We start from the raw sequence: 22,670 nt of genomic DNA, 5'->3' as shown, positions 1-22,670 counted from the left end.
ATGACGGGCAAAGCGGGCGCGGCGCTGGCCCCCAGCCTGCCCGGTAAGCCCAAGCCCGACGGCGCGGCCGCCGCCCCCGCCGCTCCACCGCCGCCGCCGCCGCCTCCGCCGCCCCCCGCGGCGGGGGCCAAGCCCAGCTCCGGGCCCACCCCTCCCCGCTGCACCGGTTTCGGCATCCAGGAGATCCTGGGCTTGAACAAGGAGCCGCCGTCGCACCCTCGGGCCGCCCTGGACTCCCTGCCCGCCGGGCACCTGCTGGCGGCCCGCTCCGTGCTCAGCCCCGCCGGGGTGGGCGGCGTGGGCATGGGGCTGCTGGGGGCCGGCGGCATCCCCGGCTTCTACACTCAGCCCACCTTCCTGGAGGTGCTCTCCGACCCCCAGAGCGTCCACCTGCAGCCCCTGGCCCGGGCCCCCGGGCAGCTGGACAGCAGCCAGACGGCCAGCTCAGGTAGGCACGTCCCCGGCCCCCGGAGACCCCGCCGCGCCCCGCCAGCGCCGCCGTTCGCCCCCGGCAGCCGCAGGCACCCGGCGCTCCGGCGGGAGGCCCCGTGCCCGGCGGCGGGAAGGCGATTTCGTTTTGGTCCCGAAGAGGAGGAGAAGAGCGGGCGGGCGGGACCGTATTTCACCCCTCGCCCGGGGCTGCGGCCGCGGTCTGATGGCGCGGCCGGGAGCTCCCGGCCCGGGGATGCGCGGAGCCCCGGCGGAGCGGACCCTCCGCGGCCCCGGAGGCCTCAAGTCGTTGCCGGGGAATTAGGGGCTGCTCGGTGTCCCTTTCCTGGACGGCATCAGCCTCCCGCAACTTTGTCCGCAGGCCCTGCTCCCAGGCCGCCTCGGGTCCCCACGGAGCGGCAGGCAGCAGCGCCTGGCCCCGGTCCTGGGGGCATCCCCCAGCCTCCTCCCTGGAGCGGCCGAAGCCGTCCGACGCCGTGCCCGGACGGGCCGGGCGCTGCCCACCGTCCCCTCCCGGAGCAGGGCCCGCCGAGCAGCAAGCACGGCGCCGGGGCTGGGCGGGCTGCGGGGCGCCGCGGGCAGGAACGGGGCCGAAGCGCGGGGCCAGCCGCGGGGTACAGAGGCACGCATCGAAATGCTGGTCCCGGTTCCGTCCCCCGGCTGCTCCTTCGGGGCAAAGGCGGTGCCGCACTGCCCTTAACACCCCCCGCCCGGGGCAGCCCTGGAAAGCAGCGGGGTACAGGCATACACCGGCTCTTCTCGGGATTTTATTTTTCGGCTCAGAGCCCCATAAACCTCAATTTTTCCCTCCCCGCTCCAGTGTTTCTGCGGGGAAGTCCGGGATCCCCGGGCCAGGGAAGGCGGCCGCGGGTGCTCGGCCGCGGGGAGGGGGTGCAGTTCCCCGTTTTCCTACGGTTTTGTTGAGCTTGCCGGGCTCCGTATTTTAGCAGCCAAACAGCAGCCCCAGCAAACGACTCCGGGGAAGAGAGAGGTGAACGAGAGCCCGGCCCGGGGCAGGAGCCTTCCCTGGCGGGGACAGATCGCCCCGAGCCTCCTGGACCGACATGGGCACCGAGACCGGGAGCAGCGCTGCTGCCGGGGCCGCGCCGGACTGGAGGGAGCGGCCGCCGGCGGGCCTCGTCCGCGGCGCGATCGCAACGAAACCTTCGGCCGGAGCTGCCGGAGGGAGCGGAGCCGCCGGGCCCGGCCTTGCCCGGGGATGCCCGGCGGGGAGAGAGCCCCAGCCCACGGCCGCTGCCTGTCTCTCCGCAGATTCCGAGGATGTCTCCTCCAGCGACCGGAAAATGTCCAAATCCTCCCTAAACCAGAGCAAGAAACGAAAGAAGAGGCGGCACAGGTAAGCAAGCGGCCGCCTCCCCTCCGGCTCCCGTCAGCCTGCTCCCCAGGGCACCGGCAGCACCGGGCACCGGCAGCACCGGGCACCGGCGGGTCCGACCAGCTCTCGCCCCGCTCCGGAGCGAAATTCTCCTCCCGGCTCCGGCCGCCCGAGAGCACCGAAGCCTCTGCGGCTTCTCCACCCGGGCCCTTTCCTTTTTTATTTCCTTTCTCCACGTCCAAAATAAACGGGCTTCGGGGCCGTGCCTTCAGAGAGCGGGGACCGGCCGCAGGTGGAATTTTACTCCCTTCTTCCAGCGGCGGATCCAGGTATCCCGAGCCGCAAAGCCGAGCAGCCCCTGCGCATCGGGGCGGGATGCAGGTTACCGGTGTCCGGGGTGGGGGGCGAGGCGAAAAAACCTGACTGAAATAATCAAACCCCTTAATATAGCGATCTTAGTGTGGGCTGTCAGCAAGAGAGAATTTCTGACAACGATTTCAGTGGTTTATGACTTATAAATAAATGTTTTGCCGATAGATTAAATAGTTGGGAATCAGACACAGCCCGCAGAGGAGCCGGAGAATTGGTTAAGGAAACGAAGATCCACTTGAGGAGATGCGGAGGGGCTTTGGTTTCACCTCGGGAACAGTCAGAGGCATTTGACTTTGCCTGACTTCTACCCACAGTTAAAATGTAGTTGGATTGTCGGCACCTTAAAAACAGAAACGAAAAATCCCGCGCTGGGCTCTGGCATTGCTGTGGTCGGAGGCTCAGGACAAAGGAAGGCCAGACACCATCCACCGAGGGTGATTTAGGAATAATTAAATCAATCCTGCACGATGCAGGAAGGGTGGATTAAAAGATGCCCCAGTGAAAGCTTAGCAGGATGCGAGATGGAAGGAGACCGGCTATCCCGGGAGATGTCCCGCTATGCGTGCAACAGGCGGCTTGGTTTGGAGGGCTCATCCCAAACCCAGGGTCCCTCCCTAGGCAAATGCTCCCCCAGTTTGGGTGCTCTGGAGTAAATATGGGTACGTTTTCTTTGTGGACTGGGCAGGGCTGTGTGAAAACACAGCAGGGGCTGGTGTACAGGTCCCAGTCTGGATGAGAGAAAGTAAAGAAAATTCAGATTCGTTTTATTTTCCGTTCTAGACAGAGACAGACCTGGAACAACCAGCTGTAGCTCTCTAACCCGTACTAAGGGGGCAAGACCTCTCGTTATACCAAGAAAGGACCGAGCGATGCAAACCCAAGGTCTGCCAACAGCTGCAGGGTAGAAGCGCCTAAAGGGACCGCGGATTGCGGGTGGCAGAAGGGACAGGGGCTACCCAGGGAGGAGAGCTCAAGGGGAAAACTTCGGCTGGGTGTCAGGCAAAGCCCTGCCGCCGGTGAGCCTTGCTGGGTCCCGGCGCTCTCGTCGGAGGGTGCAGGGGAGCGCTCGGAATCTGAACCGGATCGAAATCGGAATAATTTTTTCCTGTGGTCCCAGAGAGAGAGGAAAAAGCCCCCAAAAAACAAACCCCGCGAGTCAACGTGCCTCTGCTGTCCCCAGAGTTCACGGATTCGTTGGAGCTAAAGGAAAACTGTTTGGAAAGAGGATGGGTTTAGGAGTGAATTTAAAGAAGGGTCTGACTGCGGGCAGGTCCCTCGCATTTGCATGCTGCTTTTGTTCCTAATGTTATCGATCCGGTGGAATCCTTTCGATTCAGAATAGGGGAGGATATTTCTGAGCTTTTCTGTTTATGCTCTCAGGAATTGTTGGGCTTTTCTGAAATTCAGATGCATTTTAGAAAAAGACTTCCCCCCCCCCCTCTTTTCCCCTCTCTCCTCCCCACTCTGTTCTTTCCCCTTCTGGGAGCTGCACATTTCTTAGTTTGCTAAGATATTTTTTATGGCTACTTGGAACAAAGGCTGCAATTCGTTGTTGGAGGGGTTTGGGTTGGGGTGGTTTGGTGGGTGTTTTGCCTTTGGACTGTTGCTAGTTTTTAATCAAAAATTGCGTTTTGTGTACCGGGAGGGTTGGAAAGTGGGAGTTTAACCCTCGGGTGAGTGGAAGTGGTCCGAGACCCCCTCATCCTTCCCCTGGAGAAGGGCTTCCATCTGTCTCGGCTTTCCAGCTGCTGATTTTTCAATTTGGTTGTCCCGAGCTGAGAACTGGCTGCGCGGAGGCGGGTTGGGCTGCTGCCCGCCCAGGGCGGTCCAGGAGGATTTCCAGAGGATAATGGGGTAATGCAAACTGGCAGGGAGAAGCTAATGGGATATCGGAGTGGAAGCAACCGGGGTAAAGGCAGAGGAAGGGAGCTGGCACCGGCTCTCGTGGGGAAGAGCTGGTGAAAAGCGTGGGGAGCAGAGTGGATAAAACCTGTGGAGGATTCGGCCGAGGACTGGGGCTCCAGGGAAGGATTATTTACCCGTGGAGATTGAAGAGGCTGAGGACCAGCAGCTGGGGAAGGGCTCAGCACCTCTCCAGACGGGATGCTGCTTTATCTTGGTGTGACTATCAAAGGGTTAAGAAACCTCTGGATGCAAGAGAAGGAGGTGGGGGGGGGGTTAAGACAGGTCATGGGTGGGTGTGCTGTATGCGGCGGGGGAGGGTTAGTGACACCCCCAAGGACCTGGGGCAGCAGAATCTGAGATGTAAGAGCAGCTGCCATCACTGCTGGCTGCGGGTGCTCCTTGCTGGGAAGGGACCGTCTCCAGAGGCAAGTCCCTAAAAGGGAAGGTGATTTGTAACTGTTTAAAGCGCCGTCTTCTGGCATTTTCTGGGTCTCCTTTCACCCTGGCACCTGACCTTTTGTGGACAGAAACAGGAGATGGTGGGGGGAGGAAAGCTACATGTTAGCAGGTTACCCAGGTTTCCATAGCTTCTGTGTCCATTTCTCTAACTCTTCATCATCTTTGCTTCTTATGTTTTTTGATCAAAGAGTTTTACTCCCCTCAGGACAATCTTCACATCCTACCAACTGGAGGAGCTGGAAAAGGCCTTCAACGAGGCCCACTATCCTGATGTATATGCTAGAGAGATGTTGGCCATGAAAACAGAGTTGCCAGAAGACAGGATACAGGTAATCATATCTCTCGGGCCCCTTCATCCTGCCCCTCTCAGCCGTGTTCATCCCTTCCTGAAGAACAGGTAGTGGCATGGGAAGGCTGACATTGCTCTGAACAAACCTCCTGAGGGTCTCCACTCCCCTGCTCTTGGTGGGTAGGCAGCCAGATCAGCTGTTCTGGGCAGATTTGTGTTTGGTGTCTGTATGTCAACGTGTGCTCTACGTGGTGAGCTGTATCAGTCATCCAGGGTGTGTGTAACAGAGGGAATCCTAAATCATTGAAAGAGGAACTGGTTCTGGAAGGAAAGACTGGTGTTTGGAGGTCTTGGTGGTATAGGCAAGAAGAGAGCCTCCCAGAGACTGGGTCTGGGTGGGCAGTTTGGGAGAGAGTGCAAGAGCTCATCTCTGGTGCTTTGGGCACAGGAGGATGCACAGGGATGCTGTGGGCAGCATGTACCCCTGTGGGTAGCAGGACCTGTGAGGTGTCCACACCACCTCTGCACTTTCACTGCATTTGCCTCCTCGAGTGAAGCTCCCCTAAAAGCTTCAGGGGATGTTTTTTTTAATGTTTGGGGCTTAATTATGTGACACTGTGAGGAAGGAGACTGGAGCTGAGCAGAGCATTGCCACTGTGTGCTGTGGCAGTAGGGAGCAGCCTGAGCCTCAAGGCTGTGCCAGCAGTACAGCCAGTGTGCAAGCAAGTGTTACAGCCCAAAGAGCCAATAAGGCTTAAAGCTGCTGTGTACAGCCTGGGAGGCACCATGTGCTTGGAAAGACCAAACATGACATGCACAAGGGTGGATTCCAGCAGCTTCTGCTTCCTCCCTCCTCCCCATGCCCTGCTCCTGCACAAGGCTGTAGTGGCCAAGCCTTGAACCCATTTTTGCTGGTGCAGGTGATGTTTCTTGGCTGGCTGGGGATTAAACTGGCCTGGTTCCCTGCACAGTGTCAGTGCCTGCCTCTGTGATTGGTGCATAGCAGTTTCTCCAAGAGGCATTGCCCTGAATGCTACGTGGTGTTGGGAGGGTCCTGATTTCCCTGGTTCCTCTTTCTGCTCCGTCCCTCCTGCACGCCCAGCGTGGACCGACCTGTTCCTTCAGCCTCTGCTCTTTCTTGGCTAAAGAGATGGTCTAGAAGGCTGCTCCCTCATGGGTTTTAGAAGGTAGCTCAGCAGAAATTTAGCAAGATAATGCTGATGCTGGAAGCTGCTGAGGCATTACCGTGTGCAGGAACAGGGAGATCTTCCCAAACAAAACTGCAGCCATTTATCCCTCAGTCATGAGCCCCCCCCTTGCCACCCTCATTCTTGTGCTCAATCAAGAGTGACATTTTTATTAAAGCAAGTGTTGCTTCTTATCCTGTTGTGCTGGCAGGACTCCTGCTGTCCTAACAGCTTGTAGACAACCCTCACGCTGACAGGACTTCTACCGGTCCTCAGAAATAATGTCCCATCATCTGAGATCCTGCCTGACACATTAGGATTTTGTCCTGATGCTTTGTCCCTAGAGAGAGTGAATTGAATGCAGGGTTGCTTCTTCACTTGTGACCCTGTAGGACATCAAGTCAAGAGGAGAGAGACCTGTTGGGAGTTCAGTGTTGCCTGTACTCACCATCTGATGCTGGGCTGTGAAGAAGATCTTTTGATTTCCCATAAAGGGCCTTTTGAAGGAAGAGGTTCATCTAGTGGCACATTGTATGTTGAACTGCAGAGGCACCATTTCTCTGGCCAGAGCTGAGGGCTTTTCTCTATGGGTCAGATGGAGGGGGATGTAGCAGGCAGTACAGAGCTGGACACTGCATGTATTGCTTCAGCAACGGGAGCATCCTTCTAATGCTGAGACTCTGCATCTTATCTGATTTGGAATTGAAATAGTGGCTAACATGTCTTATCTGTCACTGACTTGCTGCCAGCATGTCATTCTGCAGCTGTCTAATGAAAACCTGCTTACTTTTTCCTGCATTGCAGAGTTCTTAAACCTAGGAGTGCTCCTTACTGTGACCCTTCTGCCCTGTAGATCAAGTTAGGCTTGGACAGCAGAAACACCCTGTAGCGTGGCTGTTCTGAACATCAGGTGTTGATAATGGCACATGTATCCCAGGAGACACTGCTTGTGAGTAACACTTTTGCTCATCATGAAAGAGGAGATCATTAGAAACAGCCAAATTTCTGTGGCATCTCTTGTGGTGGGAGCCTGTGTAGGGGCCCCAAGCATCACTGATCTTTCCAGTGGGTCAGCACCTGGTTGTTCCTTACTCTGCAGTTTCCATCAAGTTTCCTTGTCCATACTTTTTGCTGTGTCACAAGCCATGACAAGATGATTCCCAACCTTGGTCATGCTTCTTGATGTTTCCACCTCATGATCTTTTTCAACCTTAGCCGCTTTTGTATGAGCCTAATTCTTTCCCCCTTGTTACGATGTTCACACTCTTTAAATTAATCTAAACTGTCTCTTCTCCTGGATGTCACTTCTGGTTTTCACCATCACCTAAGCAGTGTGAAGATCTCTTCTTTTAAATCATTCTTCATAAACCACACACCAGTCTCTTAATTGTGTGGTGGTTGTTCTGTGAAGCCCATCCTGCCAGTCAGCCTTGCTGAGGATAGGGGTCCACACACACCTACAGCTGCGTGCCAGGTGTGTTCACATCAGCTCAGCTGGGCTTCTGAGCCTGTGCAGATACAGCCTTGGATTAGTGTTGGTCTACTTGCTTATTTAGTTCAGTGACTTCAAGATTTTTTCCAAACAGTCTCTTTTTTTCTGTCCTCAGGATTTTCCCTTCAGTGTTCTGGGTGTCACATGGCATTTAATTAACTTTGCTGACAAGCATAATAACCGCCCTACCAGCTCTGACACTGGCAAGAGGTGGCTGTTAGAGAAGAGTATGAGAGCAGGGCAGCTACCAAGTGATACTTACTCTACACTTTGACAGTCCCCCAGGAATTTGAGCACCTGTAAATATCCTAATATCCCCCAGCAAGATGGTCTGAAGCAGAACTGCAGGAGTGAAGTAAACCTTGCTTTGAATACATTAGCATCACTTAATACCCCTTGGAAGAGAGAGCTGACAATCAATCTTTATTCCCTCCCTCATAATATTTATATAATTTCATGTTACTGTATTATTCCTTTTTCCTTGCCTGAGTTTCTAACTGCTCAAGGGAGCTCTGTGTTTTTGCATTTTCATTGTAGCTTGCAGTTCCTCCCATCTTTCAACATTGTTCTCTCCCTCTTGTAGGTCCTTAATGAAAGTGTTTTCTAAACCTGTTGTGACGATTGCCTGCTGTGGACTTTCACAGCATTTCATGTGGGTTTCCACTAGATCCACCCCTAAGAGTGATAGCTACTCCTTATTTTCATTCATGGGATTATTTCTCAGGAGGTAGTAGTCAAAGAGAAACTAAATCACCGATGAAATCCAATATGAAAGTGAAATTCAAAGAGTGCAATTGAGAGAGTGATACACAGGAACTGCTTGCATGTAAAACCTTCAGCAGAACAGTACAAATAGCCATCAGAGGCCAAGAAAGTTATTGGTTTGAGAGAATGCTGAATTCACACACACAAAAAATATTCAAATCTTCCATTTAAAGAGAAGATGAAGGTGTGTGTTTTTCCAGGCAGCACTCTCTCACACTGCCTGCATCTTCCTCCTGTATCCTAGGAGGATCACGAGCATCCTCCCATTGGGCAGCATGGGAGAAGCATTTAATTGTCCTAGTGAGACACTTTGTGCAAGTCAGGCTGGGTGTCACTGTGGCCATTTATTAAAATACATGAAAAATACAAGGTTAATCAATGTATTTGAAAGATATTCAGAAGTGCTGCTATTAGAATAAGCCCAGAGCATTCTGTACAACCCAGGTGAGGGAAATAGATCCCTGCAGGGAAGTATGTCATTAATAGGCAACTTCAAGCATTCAAAAATGACCTCCAGCTGACAAGTGTTCTGACACCTGACTTAAATCAGTGTGTTTCTCATAGCAGATGCTCTTAGGTGTAATGTGCAGGTTTTAGATAAGTTATCCCTCTTGAATTTATTGATATGGGACAGTTCCAAACTTTAAGCACCAGTGTCTACAGTATTAAAGTTCAGTAATGGTTTGATTTGGGATTATTGAGATGACTGTGTATGTTTGCCATCAGTCTCCTGCTGATCAAACAAATCGATTAGTCAGTTCACTAATTAAAAGAAACAATAAAAGAAGATCCTGACTGTCACTGTGGGGACACTAGGCTCACCTTTTAAGGGAAATAAGCAATTAAAAAATAAAAGTGCTAAATTTTGGTCAGTTTTTCTTGTTAAATGGTTGTGTGGTAATTACATAGATGAAGGATTTGGGGACAATTGCTCATGTAGGCAAAAGGAGCCCTGAGGAGCTGCTGGTGCCATGTGTGAGGAGTGGGAATTGTCTGTGTGTCTAGCAAGATTTGTCAGGCAGCTACGAGGTCAATTCTGGCTAAAAGCAGAAGAAAGCCAACTGAATCTAGTTGAAAATGTATTGGTTTAACTGCTATTGGATTAACACCTTTCAGTCCCACTGTAGCCCTTTGGGAGCTGAATGGGGATGGAGGAATTGGGAGGGACAGTCATTTGGAGGGACACATTCATACCAAGAGTACTTTTCCATAAATAAATAGCTTACCTTGCTTCAGTCTTGCAAAAACGTTCTGCATTGAGAGGTGAAGGGAACTTGGAAAGGCCTGAGGAACCTGTGCTGTGCTGGGCAGGAGCTCAGGAGTGAACCTGCGGAGTCCCCTCAAGAAACCTGATAGGAAGGGCGAAGGAAAGGTGGGCTGTGTGCAGCTTGAGCAGCCCTGGCTTCACACCCTCCCGACAACTTGTCCTGCTTGTGGCAGAGGGTTGAATTGCAGCCCACGGTGTAAGAGAGAGATGGGGGTGATGGCTCCGTGCTGACCCTCCCAGTGCCTGGAATGGTTGCCGAGGGATCTTTTTTGAAGAGCTGCACAAAGTAGTGGTGTTTGCATTGGTTTTTCTAAGCTTCTGCTTGTCTGTCTCTGTAAGGGAGGGCTTGTCCTTGCTAAAACTTGGGGTGAGACTCACACTTAGAGGAGAGAAAGGCGCAGTGCCCGTGGGTTCCCACCCGCATCTCCACACGGCACATTCACAGATCACCAAGCTGGAGGAAAACTACCAGAGCTAGTAGGGTGGTTGGAGGAAGATTACCAAGGTGATGGAGGAGCTGAAAGCATTGCTGTTGCCTGAAACAGGCAGCCATTTCAATATCTAAGAACCCTGCAAGAAGTTAATCATGAGACAGAGCTGAACAGCTAGTGCTGGCTACCTCTGCCAGTAATTCCTGAGTGCTGGGGCAAGCCACGGCAGTGCCATACCAGATAAGTGTCATTAACTTCCCCTATGCTTTTGGAAACGTAGGAAGTGTACAAGTGAGAGTAATAAAACTAATCAAACTTACTGGCTTGGTGAGAATATCATTATGAGTGTTTCTCGTGGCGTATGGTGCATCTCTGCCTCCATGTCTTTAATTGGTATGTGAGGAGTTCATCCACTTTGCTGCCTCTTCAATAACATGCTTGTTTAGTCGATCTAAATTCATATTAATTTCCATTTTTCAATTAAGAGTTGTTTAATTTGGCCCTTTCTGTAATGGAGTGTTTTCATTACCCTTTATCTATGGCCTGTTTTCAGCCCATGTGCTAGAACTTCGTTTACAAGTTAATTACCATAGCTGCAAACAGAGGGGCTGGGTGATGGCAAGAGCAGGGGCCCAGGCAAGCCTTCCTGGAAGGATTACTGTCTGAAAAAGCTTGCACCCCAGGCCTTTGCATGGAGGAAGGAAACGTGGCAGGAGCCAGGCAGGGAAATGAAGGGCTGGGAACATTCAGCTTCCCATGAAGTGGGGACTCTCCTGCTTGTTGCCAGACCACGCAGGTTACCTGTCCATCTTGTGGGATTTACCCTGCTACACCTGGGGATGTAGGTGCAGTTTACAGGTGTTTATACCCCCCCATCTCTACACTAAAAGAGTTACAAGTATTTTGTATACCCAGGTCCTGCTTGATCCCTCAATGTTCAGTCCCTGAGTTGCTTCAGCCACTCACCAAGAAATAAAACCAAACTTGCCTGTCCTTGTCTTCTGCTCTGTTCCTTGCAAGGTGTTTATGGCTGTCACAGCATAAGGAACAGTGTGATTTTTTTGATGTGCTCTTCCACAGTATCAGGAGGCCAGTGGGGCTTTGCAGTGGCATCTCCTTCCTTGTTCTCTCTGTATTTTAGAAACACCATCACCAAGGCTCAGATGCCTCCAAGTGCAGGAGGGCTCCCTGCAAGAGGAAATACAGGCAGGCAACAAAATATGCCATAGCCCATTTCTGTGGGCTGCCTTGGCAAAACCTTTCTCCATCAGAGCCAGGAGAATGAGGAATGGCTCTGCAGGCCTAACACCAGGCTGTGACAGCTCTTCCCTGTGTTTATCCTTCTGTTTCCTTAACGATGGTAGGTTAAGGGTGCCGCTTCTCAGAGTCAGCTGGGGCACTACGGTCCCTTGTTCGTGTAAGCCCCTCTGGAAATGCCACCCTAAATCTCTGTGCTGGGAACACGTGCATTCATGCCTCCTGTTAATGATGAACTTGCTTTTCTCTCCTCTGACACCACTGCAGTGTTTCACAACTATTTAAAAAGGAATCTTAGAAATTGGGCAGCCCAGTGAGCTCAATAGTTAATTCCCATCCAGCCTTAGGCTGCCTGGCAGAGGGGCCAGCTGATAGTTGTGCACTCAGCTTTGCCTTTAATGACCCTTTATTATAAAGTTTTCCTCCTTTCCTGACTTTGAATAGAGATTTTTTTAACAGTTCAATAACACAGGCGTTTCAGAGACACAGTTAATTTACTCTTCCCTTTATTTCTTAATGGATCTATTTTTCTCTATAGCCTTTATCTTTTACCCTGATAGATCTCAACAACTACTTCTGATTGTCCTCTGGCAGCATGAACTTCCTCTGCCTCTTCAGTGCTGTTCTTTGTGGGTGTTCTTTGTGCCAGCCAGGTTTTGGGCAGGCTTTTTGCAGCATTGAGCAGTCTAGTTCTTAAGAAACATGCAGGTGACCTTGATCTCTGCACATGTGAGGCTGGCAGGTCCTCCTGTGGAGCAGAAAAGAGGAACTGAGTTGGAGAACAAATTGTTGGGACAACACCCTGCAGTAAAGGTGGCTTTCAGAGACCAACTTCATCAGAGACACTGAGAAATCCTTAGGTGCTCTTCTGTCTGACCACAGAATCACAGAATGTTAGGAGTTAGAAGGTACCTCAAAAGCTCAGCTAGTCCACCTCCCTGCCAGAGCAGGATCACCTGGACTAAATCACACAGGAATGCATCCAGGTGGGTTTTGAATGTCTCCAGAGAAGGAGACTCCACAACCTCCCTGGGCAGCCTGTCCCAGTGCTCCGTAACACTCACTGTGAAAAACTTCCTCCTTATATTCACATGGAACTTCCTCTGCTCCAGCTTGTACCCACTGCCCCTTGTCCTATTGCTGGCCATCACTGAGAAGAGCCTGGCTCCATCCTCCTGAATCTTGCCTTTTAGATATTTATAAACATTAATAAGGTCATCTCTCAGTTTCCTCTTCTCCAAGCTAAACGGGCCCAGCTCCCTCAGCCTCTCCTCATAAGGAAGGTGTCCCACTCCTTTACTCATCTTGGTGGTCCTGCACCGAACTCTTTCAAGGAGTTTCATGTCCTTCTTGAACTGTGGGGCCCACAACTGGACACAATATTCCAGGTGTGGTCTCACCAGGGCAGAGTAGAGGGGGAGAAGAACCTCTCTTGACCTACTGTTCTGAGAGGCATTGCCCTGGGAGCAGCAGAAGCCGCTCAGTTTAGGACCTGCCTGATGTGAGAGCACAGTTTGCTCCCTGCCTTCTGTTTCAGTGGGTTTCTGTTTGCTCAGGCAGTCTGGGGCCTAAGGCAGAGCTGATCTTCTGGCTCTAGTCATTAAGGCTTCTCTTCAGATTCGTAGCCAAGGAATGCAAGTGAAGCATTGCTTGGACCTGGTAACCATCCTGTGACTTACATGAAGGCCCATGGCATGCATGTTGCACATTCATAAACACAGGGATGAGGTCCCCTCCCTGGTCCACAAGTAACCTGTTGGCTGATTCCTGCCTGGCTGCTGGAGCTGCCCTGCTACACTGTGGGTAAGCAGCAGCGGGTTGCCAGGCTGGCTCAGCCCCTACGCCTGTTGATCAGCCAGCCTGGTGCCCCCCAGGGATGCCCATCCACACTTCTGGGAAGCTCTGGCTCACCTGGAGCTGCTGGGTCCACAGGGTGTGCCACTGTGGGAACCACCTTCTCATCTGTGCTATGCTTTCCTCTCTAAAGGCACTAGGCTCATCAGGAGGAAGGCTGAGTTGTGAGTGTTGTTGGGAAAGGACTCCTTAGAAGGATGGAGCCAGCCCATCCATGTAGATGTCTGTGACAATTAGCTGTGCCACTTGCTGCTCTTTCCCCAGATGTGCCAGTGATGTCTGCTCCAAGATCACTTGTTTTATGTCCATCAGGTGTTTCTGATATCTCTACATCCCTTTGTGTCTTTAGCTTCACCACCATCCTTCCAACTCAGAGTCCCTGGTGACTGTCATTACAGCACCCTGCCATCTCTTAGTTGATCAGGTAACTTGCTGAGCTTATACGATGACCATGATCAAGGCTTCGGTGGCTAAGTGACCACTGAGGGCAGGTCCTTGCCTGGGAGATCTTAACTTGGGTGGACTACATGTGGGGAATACCTGGGAATGCCCTGGTGAGCTTGGACATGGTGAGCAGGGGGCGTGTTGCCAGCCTCTGCAGGTCACACCACTAGCTGTGCCTGACCTGATGGCACTGCCTGCAGGCACCAGTGGCACAGCAGCAGCCAGTGCCTGCAGCATGAGTGTTTTGCTGCTGTGAGGTGTGATGTGAAAACTCCTGGAGCCATGAGTTACCCAAAGAAGGTTAAGGGTACACAGAGCTGAGGAGCACGTAGAGCCAGGAGTAGACATGTGGTAGGAGTAGAGTGTTGAAGGAGTTGGCTCCAGTGCAGCCAACATAACTGCCAGTCCTGACCTCTTGGGTGGTGGTGGCCAGGGGACAGACTGCTGTAATAGCACCTACATTTTGGCTGGCTGTCATACTGTCAATCGCTGCCTTAGCCCTGTGCTAGTTTAGCTTAGAGGAGACCCAAGCTTGGATGTCTTTACTCCCCAGGCATGACTCACAGCGCATCTCAGTGTGCCTGGGTGGATGCATTAGCTGCACAGGTTGGACACAACTCCAGCCATTACCAGGAAGGGCTCTTGCTATGCTGTGTATGAGAATTGCTCCTTCTAATGTGATGTCAGAAAGCTCTTTCCCTGTGTTTACTAAGAGGAGGTATGATGAGTCCTACGATCAGCCATGCAGCCCATGTGCAACCTTTACTGCTCTCATTTAACTTCATACCCACTTTACACCAGCCATAGAAAGTGATGTCACCATAAACAGTGCCAATAATTTTGACATTACCTCTGAAAAGACAGAAATAAACCATTTCCAGGCTTACACAAGTGGTGGAGTCTCCACCAGCAGCCTGGGAACAGGAAGCTTTTCTGGGGTGGTCACTGCAGGCAAGGGATTTGGGGAAGCCCTGCGACTTGGTCAGACCTTACACTCCTGTAGCAATTCATTATAAAAGCCCAGGACCCATGAGTAGGGGTGGGCACACGCTCTAAGGAATATATGAGGCCATTCTTTGCAGGGCTCACATCCTCAGATTGAACCCACCCAGCACCACCAGCCCTGCCCTGTATAAGGGTAAGGACACCACTGAGGAGGTTTTCATTCTGACTACTCTCATTGCAGAGTCTTGTGTGGGAAAGGAAAAGGGAGAAAGGGAGATGTGTGGTTGTCAGGAGGAACTGAGTGCTGAGATGGCAGTGGAGCCCAGGCATGGAGGTGAGCTGAAGGTGTTCCCTGGCCTGAAAAGTGGTGAAGTGACTGGTATGGCATTGGGCATGGTTTTAGGAGCAGTGTTCTGTGTTGAGGGGGATAGCAGGCCTGACCAGGTTTCCCTAGTCCAGGAGAGGGGAAACTGGTATGCTGGCTGAGGTCTGAAAATCTCTCCCTAAGAAACAGAGCTTCTCTGTGCCAGGGGTTTGCTGTGCATACAGTGAGGTGGCAGGATCAGCCCAGAGCAGCTTGGTGGGGAAAGGGACATGAGCAACTGCAGGGTGTTGGTGTAGGTGTCTGGATGTTCCCCATGGCAGTAAATGCCATGGGGAGGGGGAAGAGATCTGGTGAATGACCACGAGAAGTCCAGCTTCTGCACGGTTCAGCCTGAGATGGCTGGGTCCTTGGGGAAGAGCTTGGTGTTGTATGGTCATGAGTGTGTTGAGTCAGAAAGCCATCAGCACCATCATGTCAGGTGGGACCATGAGAGCAGGTAACAACCCACAGCAAGGTCACAGGAGAAGTCCAGAGAGCTCCTAGGCTGCCTGCCTGGGCAGGACAGGGTTTCTCTTCTGTGTCCCCACTTGAAGACTCAGAATCAGAAACAGCTTCTTTGTGGGGATTGTGCAGAGTGACAGTCCAGCCCCCAAGCTGAAGGTTTGCATCAGGGAACTGTCAGAGAGCAAAGGAGACGTGCCTGTCAGTCCCTGGGTGGGGGGAGATGGTCCTGGTGTTGCAGCTGGTGGGGGGGACCAGGGATTTTGTCCCTTCCCTTAGTTGCTGCTTTGCCAACAAACGTGTGTGGCTGGCTCCCTGCAGCCTGGCAAGGGTGTGTGCGGGTGGGGTGAGTGCCGGTGTGTCTGCGTGTCCGTGGGTCTGTGTGTGTGGACGTGTGTTTGCCTGTGGCCATCTAGCGGACATCACAGCCTGCACTGCTTCGGGCTGGGACCACCTTGTCATCCTTAAAGCCTGCTACTTCGGGGGCCCCTCCTGAAATGCTCTTTCAAAGGCAGTACATGAGACTGGGTGCAGGAGAATTACCCCATTATCTATCCCTGTTTTCCTTTAAGAGAGGAGGGATGCTTAAGCAGGGGAAATTGCCTTTTCTTTTTATTTTTCATTAGAAAAACAAAAAAGGCCGCTACCAGTTCCCCTGTGTGCCCCAGGTGGGAAGCAGCAGTCAAGAAAATGAGGGGAACCAGTGAAAATTTCAGGTCGAAACAATCCAGGAACGATAAACAGTAACACCCTTGATGCCTTAAAATATCCCTTTGCTAATTCAGATTCCTGGCTCATGGCCAACCTCAGGGAGATTTCTCTTTAGCAGACAAGGTTTCAGGAGCTGATTAGGTAAACAAACTAACTAATATGATGAATGTGGATAACAAGGACACATTGAGTCTCAGGTCCCTTTGCAAAATGAGAGATTCCTCCGATTACAATTTGCTCTTCTGCATCATCAATAATCCCCAGACGTATTGGTCATCATTTGGGATTCAGAGGAGGAAACTGGTAAGAACAACCTTGCCAGTCTGCACTCTGAAACACCTCAACCCTGGGGTTGAGCACACAGAGTGTCTCAGCTTCTACTGGTTTGGGGGCACCAAGGGGGAGGGTTAGGTGCCAATTACAGTTAGAAACATCCCCACTGATAAAGCTTTAAGGGTAAGGGGGCCTCAGGTGGACAGGCACGTGGAGCAAGGATCCAGGAAGTGATGCTGAAGGTGCTGATGTTTTCTGCTCTCTTGGTTCATAGGCTGTGGCTGTTCCTGGAGGAGGCAGTGTCAGTATGATATGCCCAGTGGGGTTAGAGACTGTCTGAGGCTCAGCTCGGACCAAATCAGAGTGATTGAGTCAATGGGCACATCCTCTCTGGGAGAGGTGTTGCCTTACTGCCTGCTTCCTATCAAGAGCAGGTTTTGCAAGGGGATGGGTTTTGGTCTGGCTGCCATGCCTAGAGGACCAAACCCCATGGATGTGGAAGAACCTGCGTTCTCTGCAGGGTGTGCTGGCGTGCCCAACTTGCAGCGTGCAATGCACAGTGAGCATTGCTGTCTCCTGGTGCCTGGCAACCTTGTCAGGGGCATGCTGGGCTTCTGCCCCCAGCTTGGCCATGGCACTGAGTGCTCCAGGTCTAGTGTGCCAAGGGCAGCAATGTGGAATCTCAGGAGCATCCCAGGAGAAGGCTTTGGGCTGCATGCATGAGCTGAACCTAGATAGTGATGTGCCTGGTGGATAGGAAGATAAACCTACCCTCAGTTTTGAAGGGTCAGCTTCCTGGGACAAGCTACCCATGTTTCAGAGAGGGTGTTCATGTGATGATAAAAGGCCATAAGTCATCTTAAGATGTAGGACATTGGCCTATCAGATTGTGATAGGTTGGTACAAACATCTGATGTGCTTCAGTGTGAAACTCATCAGGAGTTTTCACCACTTTGTGAAGTGTGGAAGCACAAACACAGTATTTTCACTGTGCCTTGGGCAGCACAACGCACAACCTGATGAAAGAAAGTGAGAGGGAAGGTGTGTGGCACACAGCCACATCAATAAAGCATTTTGCAAAGTTGAGCAGAGCCAGGTGATGGGAAGGGACAAGAGGAAACACAGACAAAGCTAAACACTGCTTGAGGCAGACTGGATTCTACAGGGTTTTACAGAAGGTGTAGAGTAGACATCTCCAAGCAAAGACAGCAAGCAGCCAAAGAAGACAGAGAATACCAAAACCACAGATAAATGGAAGTGTAAGGATGAAACTTCCCCCAGGAAAAGTGAGGTGCCAATAATAAAAACTTGCAAGTTGTGGCTGGTGTACGAGCACAGCCAAAAATACCACAGGTTTACTAAAACTGGTGTGTGATTCAGCTCAGAATAAAGGCACAGGAAAAAAACTTAGTAACACATCAAGAAATTTGAAGAAAGCAGTGAGATCTGCTCCCAGAAAAAAGTCTCACTGATAGAGCCATCTGAATGAGGGAGAAATCCCAAAAGCAGACTATGGGGAATGATTTTGCTGGTCAGAAACAGCGTGAGGACTGTGGAAGTCTTCCCTCCCTGGGGATGGGCTTGTGGCAGAGGGTCTTGACTGGGGTCTCATCCCAGCACTATTCAGTATTGAGCATCATACCTGAGCTGCATTTATGCCTGAGATGAAGATATGGCTCCTGGTATTAATGCAAGATGGTCAGTCCTCCCAATTTTTGTTCTGCTAGAAATCCTGGGGTGTCAAACTTCCCTTTTTCCTCATCAAAACAGGACGAAGGGACAAAGAGGAAATTCCCATCAAATGACAAAAACGGGTTTGGGAAATCTCAGAATGATGTTCCTGAGGTGTTGATGTCACTTTGCTTTTCCCATTTGGCTTTAAAGCATAGATGATTTTTTTTTGTTCATATCTTAGGCAGCCAAGATTAAAACACAGCATTCAGAAGAAAGCCATAGATAATTCTGATTACTCTTCCACTGGCTGGACACAGTTTTTCCTGTGTGATTGAATCAGCATTTTTTTTTTTGATTGAAAATTTTCCACCAGCTCTAGTCAAAACTGGGCTGCCAGCTGGCAAAGCTTTCTGCTGGCTCCTGCATCTGCATGGCCCTTCCATGGGAAAGGGGATGCTCCAGGACAGCAGGTTTAGTGGCAGCGGGCAGCACTGGGGTGGGCTGAGAACCTGGCCAGGGAGAAGGGCAGAGGGGCATGAGGCATGGGGGGAAATGTCTGGGGCATGGAGGCAGGAGGGTGGGGAAAGGGAGAGGTGGTAAAAGCATCAGTGAAGAGACATTTGGATAACAGAGGGTTGAGGAGAGTTTAAAAAGTTTCCCACTTGGTACTTGATGGAAAAAGCTGCTCCTGGGTGAGATCCCAAGTGTGGCAACTGATGACAGAAGTGTCTGTGCAGAGCTGGCCCTGCAAGCTGCTCTGGGCACGTGGAAAGGTGTCGCTGCGGCCCCAAACCAAGGCAGGTTTGCAGGTGCTGGGCCTCGTGTGGGAATGTCTTCCTGAAGCCATGGGAAAGACCCAGGAGCTCTGTGGTGAGGGATGCAACTGTACTGGTTTATCCAGGGCAGGATCCCTCTCCTGGACCCAGTGGGTCGAGCCAGCCCCTTGCAGCATGGAGACAGCAGGGTGCCTGCCCCACTGCTCTGCTCTAGTGGGTGAGAAGGAACCACAGAGGTTTGGGAGCCAGACCCCTCCAGCTCTGCTCTTGGGACTCTGGGAGTGGAAGGAGCGTGTGGCCTGGAGTGAGGGACCATGCCATCATCCTGAAGACTGCAGACCAGAGCAAACCCTTGTGTTACACAGGTGTGGAGGAGCAGGCAGAGAGGTGAAGCTGTGCTCTCCCGAGGGTTCCTGCTCAGGCTCTGGTGGATTTGCAGCCATCCCCAGCCCAGGGGTTACATATCAGCAGTATGAAAGTGTAAATCAGGCTGTTTATCATGCAGAGGAGGTGACATGTGGTGAAGCAGCCTGGCTGTAAAATCCCCTCTGACATGCACAGAGTGTCTTCTTCTGGGAGAAGCTGGGATCGCAGCTGCTGGGACCACCACCCCACCCACCCCTGCTTCCTGTGGGCCCAGGCTCCCAGTAATGGGCTGGGCTGGCTGTCACCAGCACCCACCCTGCAGCTTGGGCAGTTCCCCCTCTGCACAGGTAGAAGAGGTGAGCTTGCCTTGCCAGGATTGCCTCTGCAGCACCAGACTCTTGGTCCCCACAGCCAAACTGGGGGGAGGGAAGGGGGGGTCTGCCCCGTCCCCCAACACTCCCCACCACAGCCTGAACTCCCCTATGACTACGGGTGGTGGGGACAAGAGAGGGTTAAGCTGTCAGCTCTGTAATGTTAAACAGGTGTCAAAGGCACCTCCATATATCTGCAGATTGAAATCAAATTCTTTGCAGTATAAAAAGATAAATTACCCAGGCGATTCCCGCCTCATCCCACTCATCAGGCCAGCGCCAGACGGCAAGCAATTTTTTTTTTTAATGTGCTAACGACCTAATCAAGCAATCAAGTCGGAGAAGATTGCGGAGTGACCCCGAGCATCCATCTGCCAGCGAGACCCCGCCATTCATTTCCATTCTGCCTCTACTTGCTGGGGAAAGGGAAGGGGGGGAAAAAAAAAAATAGGAAGAGGAGAAAAAAAAAAAAAAACCCCAGCACAAAATCCTAAACAAATTAACACCCAATTTTCTGTGAGTCTAATTAGTTAAATGAGGAGGTGTTTGGGGTGTCCGTAGGGAAGGAGGGGCTGCCTCTCGGAGAGGGGCCTGGTAACTCCGTGGCATTAATTAGCGCAGGTCAATGGCGTGGTTCCCTGGGGACCAGCTGCTTTAATTTCCCGTGATATTTCAGTGCCTGAGGCCCATCGATTCAAACTGAAATTAACTTATTTTTCAATCAGGCCTGGGCTGCCCCTGGGGCTGACTCTTCCTTTGCCTCCTTCTGAATAGACCTCAAGCAATTTTTCATCTAAAGCTGATGCCTCTGCTCGGTGGGAAGGGAGGGGAGCCGGGGAGGGAGGAGGGTGAGGGAGACAAGAGGAATGGAAATCGGAGAGAGAGAGCGCTAATAGATTTCTGTGAGCATCCTTCCCCCCCACACCCCCCTCGCCATCGCCGCCCGCCTCTCTGCTCACTGCCCCCCAGGTCACAGCTCAGAGATTATTCTGCCAATTTTCTGAGAAGATGAGGGGCTTTTCAAACTGGGAATTCAGGGCGAAGCGCAAAGATCAGCTTCCCCCTTCTCCCGCCTCTCCCGAGCATCCGCCCCCATCCCAGCCCTCCCTGCAGGCGCTGCTGCCTGCAGCCCCGCGCTGCAGCTCCAACACCCAGTAAATAATGGAAGAAAATCCCAGGCACGAGAGCCAAAAGCTGCTGGAAAATGATGCCACCATGGCAAATTAATTACATCCTGCAGAGAGACGTGGGACCTCCTCTCACGCTTGGCCCCCACTACTGCAAGGGAGGGAGGAAGAGATACCCAGTGGTTGCTGCAGGGGGGAAGAGGTCACAGGGCTTTCGGGATGAGCATCCCCACATCCACTTTGATCCTGCTGCACAAGTCCATGTACGTTCCCATGTGGGAATGGGTCCCATGCACCTTGTGACTCCAAAGCCCCATGTCTGCCCTTGTCATCCGCCCCAGGTTTGGTTCCAGAACCGCCGGGCCAAGTGGCGGAAGAGGGAGAAGTGCTGGGGCAGGAGCAGCGTGATGGCCGAGTATGGGCTCTACGGCGCCATGGTGCGTCACTCCATCCCACTGCCTGAGTCTATCCTCAAGTCTGCCAAGGATGGCATCATGGAGTCCTGCGCCCCTTGGCTTTTGGGTAAGAAAGCATCCAGCCTTCGTGGGGGTTGGCAAGTGGGTTGAGACAAAGTGTGGGATGCAAGGAAGAAACCAGAGCTGTGCTGAAAACACGGAGGGATCTCCGCCCTTCACCCTCCGTTCCCCAGCAGCCACACTAGGGTGTGGCTGTTCATCCCAAATCCCTGCAAGTCCCTGGATCCTGACCTGCAGGATCTGGCCAGGGCAGGATTTTGTCCCCTGCACTCAGGCTGGTGTTAGCCTTCAGCACCTGTGGCACAAGTCACCCTTGTGCCCAGCCCAGGGCTCCAATCCTTGCCCAAGCCGGCAGGTCATCCCGATTCAACCACTCTATCCCCAGTCCAACTACCCATCCAATTACCAGACCCCACAAATTCCCTCGCCCCAAGTCCTAGGGGGGAACACTCCTCCTCTCAGTACCTGGGGGGGTTGTGTTTCTGCCTGGTTTCACTTGGGTTTCTGTGTAGACACAGAGGTAGTAGCTACCCTACCATGCTCCTGCTCTTTCCTTCCCACTTTCTGACCTTTCAGGCTGATTCTACCCCAAAACTAACATCTGGCATCTTGGCAACAGTCTGTCCTGTCCTTCTGTCTATGCGGAACTGAGAGAGGCAGAGGGGTGGGTTGTGTGAGGAGGGGGTTTGTAATACAGGAACAGGCAATGGGGGAGCTCCCTCCCCAGCCTCAGTGAAGCTCAGGCAATTGTGCCGCTGCCTGAGCCTCTCGTCCCCACGCAGGGACAAGTTAGCTTTAGGTTCACAGAGAGAAACGAAGGGGAGAATAATTACAGACCTTTTGGGGCAGCCCTGAGGCCACAGATGCTAGGGCCAGGCTGCCTCAGCAGGCAGCTGCCCCTGCCTGGGCTGGCCTTGCGCGGGGGCCAGAGCGAGCCTCGCCGTGACTGCTGTGTGAAGCGAGGGTTTCTGCTTTTCCTTAATTCTGGCCTCTCTTTATCTTTGCTGTTTTCAGTTCAAGATGGCTTTCCCATGCCCAGGCGCTTTTCTAAACCCGAATACCAACAATTCTTTTTAGGGATGCACAAAAAGTCTCTGGAGGCAGCGGCTGAGGCGGGGAGGAAGACGGAGGTGGAGCGCCAGGCCCTGCCCAAGCTTGACAAGGGTGACAAGGAAGAGAGAGGCCCGGATCCCAAAACCACCATTTCCCAGGAGGAACTGAGAGAAAACAGCATTGCTGCCCTCAGGGCCAAAGCTCAGGAGCACAGCACCAAAGTCCTGGGGACCATCGCTGGGGAGACCCCGGCCCCAGGCAGGAAGACGGAGACAGGGGAGGAGGCGGCGGCGGCAGAGGATGAGAGACAGACAGAGAAGTCGAACTTGTCGCAGAAGGAGGAGAAGCTGATCTAGGGAGGGAAGAGGCGGCAGAAGCCAGCCCTGACAGACAGTGTGTCCTCTGGGGGCGACAGCCCCCCTCGGACCATGGAGCTCCCGTTTGGGAGGGGCCCTCCAGTCCCTGCGTTTGGGGCTGCCTGGCATGGGTGACCCCCACCTGCACCCCTTGAGCATACCCCTGGCCCCTCACTCCTCTGCCCTGCTGGGCCTTCCTTCATCCCCC

At 52.6% G+C, this 22,670-nt stretch overlaps 1 protein-coding gene across 1 annotated transcript; it reads left to right on the top strand.

Moving 5' to 3' along the window:
- On the top strand, positions 1–22,462 carry VSX2 (visual system homeobox 2; the record flags this gene model as incomplete). The annotated part of the gene is made up of 5 exons (XM_084264010.1): positions 1–448; positions 1,723–1,807; positions 4,728–4,851; positions 20,919–21,099; positions 22,131–22,462. The coding sequence occupies 5 exons, from the start codon at positions 1–3 to the stop codon at positions 22,460–22,462; spliced, it is 1,170 nt and encodes a 389-aa protein (XP_084120136.1).
- Between the last annotated feature and the right edge of the window lie 208 nt (positions 22,463–22,670).

Source organism: Gallinula chloropus (assembly GCF_964237585.1).
Source record: "Gallinula chloropus genome assembly, chromosome: 4".
NCBI lineage: Eukaryota > Metazoa > Chordata > Aves > Gruiformes > Rallidae > Gallinula > Gallinula chloropus.
The sequence above is the reverse complement of the archived record's forward strand: the minus strand, read 5'-3'. Positions and strand labels throughout refer to the sequence as shown.